General features: G+C 41.3%; 1 protein-coding gene across 1 annotated transcript; it reads right to left on the bottom strand.

Annotated features, from left to right (window-relative positions):
* Positions 1-858: 858 nt before the first annotated feature.
* On the bottom strand, positions 859-10,875 carry LOC148425617 (terminal nucleotidyltransferase 4A-like). The gene is made up of 13 exons (XM_088411905.1): positions 10,761-10,875; positions 9,925-10,689; positions 8,625-8,748; positions 7,572-7,618; positions 7,135-7,255; positions 6,917-7,024; positions 6,713-6,841; positions 5,332-5,542; positions 5,066-5,192; positions 4,302-4,405; positions 3,784-3,971; positions 3,491-3,610; positions 859-3,040 (listed from the first exon to the last, which is right to left on the bottom strand). The coding sequence occupies exons 2-13, from the start codon at positions 10,662-10,664 to the stop codon at positions 2,651-2,653; spliced, it is 2,409 nt and encodes an 802-aa protein (XP_088268031.1). The 5' UTR covers positions 10,665-10,689; positions 10,761-10,875; the 3' UTR covers positions 859-2,650.
* Positions 10,876-11,806: the final 931 nt, after the last annotated feature.

The following is an 11,806-nucleotide window of genomic DNA, read 5'->3' as shown; positions in this document are numbered from 1 at the left end:
TTTGGACTTTGTGAAGGGCGGCTGTGGCAAAATATGTGTCATGAAATCCACAATCATATCTCAGGGTTGACTTGTCTGCACCAGAGCATCAGCTGCTCCACTTCCCGTTGTTAAACAAACTAGTCACTGTCCTTAAGGAGGCAGTGATGCGGTCTGTAAACTTCATAAAATTGACAGAGGGACGTGCAATTGAATATTAACCTTTCCCTTTTGAATGTGACCAAAAAATTAAATGTAAAAAAGAAAGAACTACAACTTCTATCCATTTTCTAGAGCCAAATATCCTCACTATGGTCGTAGGCGCGCTGGTGCCTATCCCGGATGTCTACGGGCAGCAGACGGGGGACACCTTGAACTGGTTGTCAGCCAATCGCAAGGCACAGAGGGACTAGCACCGTCAAATGAAAATTGTCCAGCAGCGCTCTCTTCTGTGTGGCACAGGAATTACAAGGCATTGCAAAAGAACGTATGTTTTCAGTCATAGTATTTTTGTTTGTTTGTTTTTGCTCACCTCATCTTGAGCCGTGCACAACCGAGTGGATTTTATTTTAATGCTATTCTAAAAATTAATACATTCTAACCATTCATAATGATTTGAAATTCGTCAGGCCTTCAATGCCGGAATCTAGAATGACAAACGTATCCAGATTAGATGCAGTTTTTATAATTGTCACTATTTTAAATTGACACTGACATTCAGTTAAACCAGTTTCCATTTTCATTTCATAAGAATTGAGTTATATAGAATGACAATAAAGGCACTCTCCAATTAGTGTATTTATTCTACTTTTTGAAGATAAGCACACAAATCAGTTTGGGCACTGACGTAAAATAAGATACAGACCAATATCACAAACGTGGCATTTAAAAAGTTTATTAAAAAAATAGAAAAACTTAAGACTTGGGAAAAAAAAAAAAGATACATCTATAGGTCAGTCATTTACACATCCATAATTACACAGATATAAGATGGGGACTGGTTTGGTGTACAAAGATCCAACCACTCACTGATTATCTGGGGATAGCTTGACGAAAAGCTGCACCGAAAACAAACACAATTTCAATAGAAGGTTAATTGCATCAGTTTGGTACTCAGGATGGTTAAACACCTTGGCTAAACCTTTTAAAAGCTCTATCAAACTCCTGCAACATTGAACCAGTCACAGCTCATAACCATAACAATCATATTGAATCATTCAATGTTTAACATGTTCGGACGTTAAACATGTAAGCAAGAGTAAAGGGCCATGGACCTTTTATAATATGTGATGGTTCTTGATGCCGTGCTAATGAATGTGTAGCAAAACTACTAGTACATTGAACTTAAGTTTTTGCTTTGTATGGGAAAAGATAGGTCTTCCAAGAAGGCAGTGGACCTTTTGCTTTTACAGAATTAAAGCAGATATAGGCGGAACAAAAGCACTTTGCTGGTTATAAGTAGCACCAAATAGTTTTCAAAAGACAAAAAGAAATACAGTCAATGGTTAAAAAAAATACATCTTTCCACATTGTCCTCATGGAAAGACACCCAAAAAAAAAAAAAGTGACAGGTTTGAAATGATAACTACAAGTGTGTGCGGGTGGGTATTTGGATAAACTATTGGAAAAACTTCAAGTGATCATAACGTGATGAAGATTATACAGTAAATGTCATGAGATATTTTGGCACAATTCTCATGTCGCTATACCAGCTCTCCCTTAAATTGGAAAGCGCAACACATTCAATCATGGCCCTTAAAAGTCCAGATATTGCACAGGTCAATGAGAACGAGGGGAGAAAAATAGTGGCACTAAAAAGGAAAAACTAAAATGTGAAATAAATTAAATAAAAGCAACCTACTATTGCACATAAATGCAACAAAATTAAAGTGACAACGTGAACAAGAACAAAAAAAAAAAAAAAAAAAAATCCCTCAGTGACCAATCATGAGCGAGCGTAACTTCCAATACACAAACACCACTCAGTACATTCAAACAAGTCATCACAGTTTAAGCACTTGAGAAGGTCTGTTTTTGTGCCATCACACCGAAAACATTGAGTCAGCGTTGTGCTGCATAGCTAGAAAGGTAGTGCGTCGCTTTAGTCGAAAGGACTGGAGTCCAAGCTGTAAGAGCGTTGCAAAAGGAATGATGCATTCAAAGTATGAAAGTAGTCGGGGGAGGGGACAAAAACATATCTTAAAAAGGCCTAATAGAGTTAAAACTGAGAGGGACGAATAGCAAAGTTCGATGAACCCATTGACTACTATGGCACATGACTACACTTTCTGAGAGGTTTAATGGAAGGGACACTGGTGCGGAGCAAGTCTTGGTTGTCAACTCCACTCTGGTGCTGGTGTGCTTCCAATGTGGCGGAAAGTATTTTTGAAGGCCACACCTTTGAGGCTCAACAACTACAGTTAAGACTTAAGATCGTGTCCTTCACCTGCCACAGTCAAGTGGTTACTTCGTGCTGGCAGAACAGAAGCAGAACTTGAGTACTGGCCACTTGAAACAATCGGAGACAATATGAATTGGATTCCAGAGCAAGTATCGCCCCCCCCCCCCAAAAAAAAAAAATTAAAAAAATGTCTCGATTATGCAGCAGACAGTCCGTGATGACCAACTACAGGCCTTTAAAAGCAGTAGATCATATGAGTGCTTCAATCCTTCATCTACTCTGATTCAGAGATGTGAGATTGTCCCGTTTCCTGCGTCGCCAGGTGTTGCAGTTATACTGCTGCTGGTTCCTCAAACCTGGTTCCGTATTGTGGCCCTGAGGTACAAACCGTCGCTGGGGACTGAAACTACCTTGGGAGTGGCTTTGACCACGAAGGCTACTGCTTTGGTTGTGCTTGAAGCCAAACTTGTTTGGCTCAAAGGAGCCCTTGGACTCTGGCCGAATGCTAAACGTGTGCTGGTGCTGCCCTCCCATCCTGGGGTGGTGGATTTGGTGGAGAGGGCTGGGTAGAGGGCTTGTGGAGTTGGATTGCTGGGGAACTGCAGTTTGTGCCAGATGCCGGTGCACCATGCTGATGGATGGGAGAGTCTCATGGTAGAACTGCCAATCAGAGAGGGATTGAAAGGAAATGGTTAGGTTTTCAGGAGGGGGAAACCTGGATCTGAAAATGTGAAATGTAAAACCATGAAATGTTTTGTTGCAAAACCTCAATGAGTTAGTACCACGACTTTCCAAAGTCAATGCGGATGAAAGGTCCTTCAATTCATCAGTACTGACTCTAAAAAATCTTGACTCACAACACGATGCCCATTGAACAAGAGATGGTCTAGCAGCCAGACCCAATATTGATGTCTCCAGTGCTGGCAAGTATGGACCGCTTCACAGTTATAGGTATCATCACCTTTCATTGGCTTGCTTTAGTACAACCAATGAAACCAAACAACACATTGGAGTGTAGATTGACTTCATAAGCCATATACACGTTTCCATTGTAGCAGCAAAGGTACACTTTAACCAGTTAAATTATCATCATGGTTTGGTGAAACCAACCTGCGGTGCGGTGTGGATGAAACCTCCTGGATGTGCAGCCATTTGCATTATAAAATGGACTGAGGCCAGGTTGAGGGACTGGGGAAGAACTCCATTAGTGCTTGGAGGAGGATCTGACTCCTGAAGGAAACACAGCAATTTACTTTCTAGAGTTGGGAGTTGAAAAAAAGGTTAACTGGGCTCCAAATACTACACATGCTCTGACCACATAATTCTGACATTTTCAAAACAGCTGCAGAGTGATGGTTATTTATTTAGTCAACGTTTTGAGATAAACTAACATTTGGCCTTACAATGTCACTTCCAGAGGAGGAAGATGAGCTTGAGCTGGGCGAAGAGGATGAAGAATGGTGTTGAGGGCTGTTAAGAAAGACGGGAGAGGACGAGGAGGATTCCGCACTGAGGGGGGAGGCTGTGTCCCGCTGGTCCTCCACAGAAACCAGCATCAGTCTGGCAAGGTCCTGCTCACAGCTCTCAATATCTGGAAGCCAACAACACACCACTATTCATATAACATTTGCAAGTTGATCAATATCTGGGGTGACCAGACAACTTAAAACAGAAGCCAAACAGAACCAAACGTTTCGAGTAAACTCATCCATTATCTTAGCCACTTATCCTCACAAGGGTCGTGGGTGGGCTGGTCCCTATCCCAGTTATTCCTCAGGCAGTAAGCGGGGTATGTTAAGAGTATCGTGTGAAATTAAATCTTGGCATTGCCAGGAACCCAAAACCCTGATTCAAAAGCTAATTTGTTTCAAATAAGACAGTTACTGTAGCAGGCAGTTAGTTACTTGAGAAAAGAGCTCACCATGATTCTCTTGGTTGGCATACTGCTTAGCTCCCCACGTCTTAATAGTCCAGTCTCTATAGGACAGAACCTCTGGGCAAACTTTGATAATACGGCCTAAAGTACTGAAAAACAAAATGAAATATATTAGTCTTAAGGAAAACTGATTTTTTTTTTGGCTGAACACCATATATACGTATAGTAACACACAGGCATGGGTCGAGTACTGGCTTGACGGTTTTAAAGAGTCAAGGTTTCAAATGAGACTCTCAGTCAGTGGAGATAAGCTTTTATTTTATTTCGGAGGGGACTTGTAACCAGATGCAATATGATTGGCTGCTTGCAGAGAAAACCAAACCACCTCGTTATCGTTATTTTTAACAATGACAGGCCAGCTGCTTTTCCCTTCCTGTTTGTGGAAGAACAGAAATGGGAGGGGTGAGCAGTGAGTGAAAGAAGACAGAGCAACCATGCTAACTCTAGCCAGTAAGGGCTAAAAAAATAAATAAAATAACATAAAAAAGCTCCTGTGATACACTGATTTAGTCACAACAAACAAAAACAGAACAATGTACCACACTCAACAACACTCAACAGGGTACACATCTCCTACTTACAAAATATCCTATTACTTTGCTCGACAGAAAATCCTGTCTTCTTAACCCAAATATTAAAAAAAGGACATGTAAAGCTGTAATTTTACTACCATGATTCTGCTGTATTTTTGCTCACAATCTAATATCGACCCAAGCCTAGGCACACAAATACACAAAAAGCGTGCCTACCTTTCATACTCTTTGTTGGGGTATGCCCGAGCAAGAGGAGACACTCCGTGACTCAGTACCATGTAAGCAAAGTCAAACACTTGCTTGACTTCCAAGATGCCATATGAGCTTCGGCCCACATCATTGCCTAGCAATGGTAAATAAACACATTAACTTCAGATGCAACTAAAGCAGTCCCATAAAATGAGAACATGTTACCAAAATACAAAAACAATGTGTCAACTGAGTATATTTTAAAGAATTAAGGGGGGGGGGGGGGGGCTGACCTGGTTGTACTGGATCCTCGATGCAGAGCATAGATGGCCTGTTCCCATTCCCCATAGCGTTTAGCATCTCCTCTTTGGATAGGTAGGCCCCCCCATTCACTCGGATGCCCATTTTCATGTAGTTGAAGTCACGTCCGTACAGCTCGAAGAATTCAATCAGCAGAATGCCCAGGTTAATGTTAGCACGACGTGTGTCAATGCGAGGGTGCAGCTAAATCAGCAAGACAAAGAACACTCAATGACAGAGTTTACTTAAATTAACAACGCACCACAAAGCAGGAGAATAAGAGAAGAAATGCTTTTAGCACAATGACAACTTTGGAGTGAAGCTACAAGTGAAATAAAAAATAAACATACAGTACCTATGTTATATTCAGTGTTAATTTCCAATTCCTATTAACTCCCTGCCATGGACGCAAATTCTCATGTAAAATACATATGTTGTTTGTTGGGCTATGAAAATTCTCAAACGTTTTTCTTTTTTTTTGGTTGCTTTATTATTATTTTTTTTATGAATGGATGGATGACACCCGTGGCCACCGCTCCTCTTAATATTAAGCCATTTGAGCAACGTAGTGATTAAGTGTGATGGCATCATTGCACACACTGGCCAAGAAACATGGATCAGCCAGGCCAAGAAAAAGTAAAGTAAGCCATAAAGTTGGGAGGGGTGAGGGAGGATGAGAGTGAGCGAAGGGGACCTAAAGAAAACTGCAACAATGCAAGCGACGAGGATTAAATCCGCACATTAAATCTGATACGTGGTGGATGAATATGTGACAAATGTGTGCGTCTACGTCATCTACAGCCATAGCATGGTTTCTGCCACAGTTTAAAAGATTCAACGTTATCTGGCAACCAGTCTGAGGGCAAATTCAACGAAGCTGAGTCGGATTCGTCAAATGAGTGGATTCCGATAAGGATCAGTTGATATCAGCAGATATCTACCCCCAGATCCTTCTGGAGTCAACTTGCTCTAAATTTCAGCAGCAAAAAAAATGAAAGCTACACCTCACTGGGTATCGCTGCACATACAGTATATTGGGCATCTTCGAGGCTACTCTGAAGAGTAAAATTTGTATTGTACCAGAGAAATCACTTCTTCTTTGAGAGAGAGAACCCTTTCAAAAAGTTAAATGACAGGAGCCAAAAAATAAAAGCTACTCTAACTTGGTATCCCCACACATATATTGGGCATCTTTATGGACACACTGGAGAGTAAAAATTGTATTGTACCAGATAAATCACTTCTTCGAATTAATACAGCTCTTTGGACTCAACTTGATGTAGGACTTCATGTCCACAGAGATATTTCAAATCGTCTTCTCCATGTTTTAATTATTTGTGAAATGAAATGCACAAATAGAGTATAAAACTATACCTGCAGGAAACTGATCACCATCAGGATGAGACTGTAAGAGCTGATGCCTCCTGTAAAGACTTCATTCAGATCCCTCTGGAGTAGGAATTGCTTCAGTACGAAGATCAGCGGCGGTAGAACAGTGTATTTCTACAAGTGTGTTGAAGAAACAAAAGATGATAAACTGGTAGAAATCACTTAAAGATGTAAGATGTGAACTCTTACCTTTAGGTAGCTCTTAATGAAGTGTGCTGCTTTAACAGCAGTCTCCACATTAAAGCTGATATCAACTTTGACCTCCGTCTCATGGTCCGTGAGTTTGATGATGGGCACCTAGCGGGGGCAAACACATAGAGGGACCCCGTGAACAAGCACTCACAGCAACTGACAAAATGAAATAATCAACACCCAAACAAAATGCCGTGGCGATCAGAGTGACTCACAGAAGCCTTGTCAAGAACTTTAATGGGATACGGGCCGGACACGTTGTGTCTCTTAAGTGCTTGTTCCAGTTCCTGCAGTGGGGGGTGGTCCCACTTACCAAACACCACCAGGTCGATGTCACTGACAACCCAAACAAAACAAGTTGAGCTCCTCCTCCTACACCCGAAAAACTCAAGGATCAAGGTGCGGCCAACCACAGCTAAGCTTCTGAATGTCAAATGACTAATTAAACAAAATAATAACAAGAGAGCTGTGATTGGTCATTGCCTGAGCAACAGTGATGTGGTTTTCAGTCAACAGGAAATCTTCCCCAAAATGCCAAACAGATGATATTTTGCTTCTTTATTTCAACAACACAAAAACAGTTTTTGAACCCAACCCTAAAACAACAACATACGGTACACAACAGAAGATCAGACACTAAAGTAAAAGCTACCTGGTTGGAAGATAGAGACCTGTGCTGAAGCTGCCAAATATCTCCACCTATGGAACAAATTCAAACAATACCAATTTCAGATGTACAGTACATGTAAAATCAGTAGTGTGTGAGTGTGTGTGTGGATTACAGGGTGAAACAATGAGTGAGAAAGTCATCTGGTTGATATTGGTATGAAAAGGACTGAAGGGGTGCAGAATGCTCTAGCTTACTTAACTAATCATAGTAGTCAACTTAAAACAGTTGATGAAATGAAATTCTCGTGAAAGAGAAAAAGATATTGTTTCAATTGGGCAAGGCTAAATTTGTTTAGACCAGGGGTGGGCAAGAGTCATTCTGGGTCGTGTTTCATGTCCCGTTGCTTCAAATATCAATTGTGTAAACTGCATTGACTGCTATCCAAAACGCGTCGCTTGTCAAGCCGTCCGTAGTTGGTCCGAACCAAGATTTATTTATTTTCGCAAGCCATGCAGAGCCACGTCATTAGGATGAAAGAGCTGAATGGGGCTCCAGAGTCACCAGTGGCCAACACATGGGTTAGACAAATATTAGTTGATTGCATTTCTGCCTTTCTCTGAACAAAATATGATTGGTCATATGGTGAATTTATTTTAATTATTATTTACTTCATTTATTTATTTTAGTTTCTTATTATTATTATTTGTAAATATCATGCCTTGAAGCCTTGTTTGTAGACTACTTGTTTAACAAAAAGGGGCAATAAACACGATAATCACGATTAATAATCGAGGTTCAATTTTGACCAGAATAATTGATTATTATTTTGGACATAATTGTGATGTCCATTTTGATGTCACACTATCTAATCATACCATTAAATAAAATACAAATTTGTAACTGCAACTATATGAAAGTGAAGTATTATTCAAATGTAATCGAGTAAAAAAAAAAAACAACACAAATTTACAAAGGCTTGTCCTAGAATCATATATCACAATGGATAATCAAATCATCTTTTCACTGCAAAACTACAGTTCATATGCAGACCTAAAGTTGCATTTGTGTGCGCAAGTAACATCTTCCAACATTCACCTGCGCTGTGGGCCAAAGTTCCTTTATGACATTCTCGATCCGGTTAACAACATCTCTCCTCATGGCCTCCTCCTCAGGACGCGGTGACATGAAGTTGAAGAAGTCAACTATCTCTTCATGGAGACTACATGGCAACAGGAAAACAGGAAGAAACAAACAGGGCTATTATAAAGTAAATGTTACTAAACTTATATTGGTTGCCTTTTGGGGGAAAAACAACAAAATCAAACATACAAAAAACAAGCAACAACTTTATGCCAAAAAAGGAACTTGAATAGTCAAAGGATTTGTAGTAACTGGGGTGAGAACTACACATGCCCTTGTTTTATCAAAGAAAAGGTAAAATCAAGCCATGAAGCAGTTACACTGCTTTAATATAATTTAGGGAAACTGCATAGAACAGCTTTCAGTTTAATGGTGTTAAGTTGTAAATATCATCCAATAAATCAGTAAATGTGTCACCTGCAATTAAATGTAAAAAGTTCATCAGGTTCTTACCAGATTGATGGAGGCAAAGAAAATATAACATATTTAAGTGGTTTGAAGTCAGGGAATTTAATGCATTCCCTGCAGGCCCCAAACTATTAGATGCATTTACTGTCTCTGTGTGTGTGTGTGTGTGTGTGTGTGTGTGTGTGTGTGTGTGTGTGTGTGTGTTTTTTTTATGTGGTTGAGTCAGAATTCAACTTCAATACGGTGCTATATTAATATTTGCGCGCCAACTTCAGAATCCTAAGTTCTGCCTCTGACCACACACTCATTGTTGATTTATTTATTTATTTTTAACAAAACAGCTCTTTGATCCACCACCCTGCTCCCTTACAAAACTCAGTCTGGCTCTGGCATTTTCCTGTCCTCTGATTCGTCTGCCTATCCCTCTTGGTTTATAAGGCAGTCTGGCGTCAAACATGATTGAAAAAATAATTTTCAAGGCACACTTGTCAATAAACACTAGAATTTACGAGGCTTGGCAAACTAACACAGTAGCTGGCTTGTTTCAACCGGGGGACATATATTTTTGGGAGCACTTTGTACACTCTTACTTTACTTTCTGAATGGGTAGAACCAGTACCTTGCACAGAAAGAACATCTGATGCATCTGCATCTCTGGTGAGTATATTTTATATTGATAAATATTGTGTTAACTGCGAAATTGTACGAGAAATATATCTGTTTCTTCATAGTTATATAGAATTTATGTCCATTGGTTGGCAATAAATAGTAGCGGTAACTGAATGAAGTCCACAAGTAGACTTTGAGGAACCCTGTGGGAACAGCTCTCCTGTAAAGCACTACCTACCCGTTGACCCCGGGACTGTAGTGGCGCGTCTTCCAGATGCTGCAGGAGTCAGCGTGCTGTCCACTGCAGCCGTGGCCCAGCAGCGGGTTGATGCCGTGGAACGAGTTGGCTCGGTTCAGATGCCTCCTGCGGGCCGACGTCTGATTATAATAGAGCTGCTTGTTCGCGTGTTGGTTCTTCATCCTGGCGGGGGTGTGGCCGCCAGATTGTTGCGTGCTGCGACAATGCTGGGGAGCAGCGTGGAGAGGCAGAGGCAGAGACAGAGGAGGAGGAGGAGGAGGAGGAGGAAGAGGAGGTGGCGGAGGGGGTTGCTGCCGCCTCACGTCGGTCTCGTCCAGCTCGTGTTCGCCGTAGTGTAAAAACCTGCTAGCCTCTTCGGTGATGTTTAAATTGTCGATCTGGAGAGAGGAGCCGGAGGGAGACGAGCTCTCGGCCTCCGAGTCCACAGAGGAGGAAGACGGCGATAAGGAGCCTTTCCTCCGGGCGCTTCCCCTCTCTCCACTGCCGTCTCGCTTCGCTACTTTCCCGACTACAGAAACGAGCGGCGGCGAAGCTACACTCTGACAGTATTCGCCGTCCGCAGAGATTGAGTTTAACGTTACGTTGTTGAGTTGGTTCTGAATGTGGTTGTCGGTGCCGGTATTTGAGGCGAATCCCTGAGACGTTTTCCAAATATGCATCCATAACGAATTGGCAGGTCCCTTCTGCTCCGGCTGGATCCAAGCGGTCCTGGGATCCATTGGACTTGAGTTTGGCCGACAACCTCTTAACGGGAAAATTGCAAGCGAGTGGGCAAATTTGACAATTTGCACTCAAGCGAAAAAATGATTGCCTACCGCTCTGGTTTACTTGCTGTCCTTGAAGTGCTTCATGTCAGGAGAATGGCGTGGTTGTTAAAATTCGGCTTGCCTAACTCCGTTCCCCATGTCAGCCAGCAAAAATGGCGCACCCAGCAGCACTCTCGCTCTTCTGCGCATGTGTGGGGATTTAAATCTTTGAACACACCTCTCAGCACGGGCCACATGCATCAAGCTATTGGAAATATCGCCGGAAGTTTACGCCGGAAATAGCTTTCGCTGACTTCACATGGAATATCTTTCTTTCAACTATACAAATATTTGTATACAATTTAGGATAAAACAATGTACATTTTTAAACAGAATAAATACAATCCATAAGGTGAGAAGCATTAAAAAAAAACAACCATTTAAGTCAGTGCTTCTCAATTATATTTTGCCAAGCCCGACCAAAAGACCCCCCCCCCCCCCCCCCCACACACACACACACACACTCACACACACATACACTCAACACGCAGGCCATAAATGAGATTATCTCTAAAAAATGTTTAGGTATATCTAAACATGTGTCCGTTGTAGCATTAACAAAAAAAAAAGCAATAAAAAAATAAACTTTCAATAACTGTTATTTTTTACAGAGTTTATACGGGTTACAGTTTAAGTCTAATACAGAAAAAACGAACCGAGTGCATCAAAGTGCCTGAAAATAATCTTATATTATTGCAATTACGCGTCACATGACAAAAACAAAGCCTTTTCCCTGGGGCCATCCCGCCGCCCCTGGCCTCGCTTCATGCCCACCCCAAGGGGAGCCCACCACACTATTTGAGAAGCACTGATTAAAGTAAATATGGGCACACAAGCTACCTTGTTCAATAATTTGGACTTTCACAATTTATATGTAAGTTACAACTAAATTGTATTTCCATGCATTTTTTTTAAATGAGGAACTTAAGTCAGGTAACATTCAGCAAAACCTCCACGTTAAAAATTGCAATTATTTTACCAGGAAACTCAACCAAATCGGACGTACACATCAGAACAACGCTAAAGTCACATAGCAAGGAACAGACTAACATCCA

The sequence above is a fragment of the Hippichthys cyanospilos genome, chromosome 3, assembly GCF_059441005.1.
Source record: "Hippichthys cyanospilos isolate Australia breed blue-spotted pipefish chromosome 3, RoL_Hcya_1.0, whole genome shotgun sequence".
Taxonomy (NCBI): domain Eukaryota; kingdom Metazoa; phylum Chordata; class Actinopteri; order Syngnathiformes; family Syngnathidae; genus Hippichthys; species Hippichthys cyanospilos.
The sequence above is the reverse complement of the archived record's forward strand: the minus strand, read 5'-3'. Positions and strand labels throughout refer to the sequence as shown.

Coding starts and splice junctions, on each gene's coding strand:
- LOC148425617 (XM_088411905.1), bottom strand. CDS start 10,664: ATGGATCCCAGGACCGCTTGGATCCAGCCGGAGCAGAAGGGACCTGCC. Junction 3,972..4,301: donor TGCCAACCAAGAGAATCATG/GTGAGCTCTTTT, acceptor GTTGGCTTCCAG/ATATTGAGAGCTGTGAGCAG. Junction 3,041..3,490: donor TCATCCACACCGCACCGCAG/GTTGGTTTCACC, acceptor TCTGATTGGCAG/TTCTACCATGAGACTCTCCC.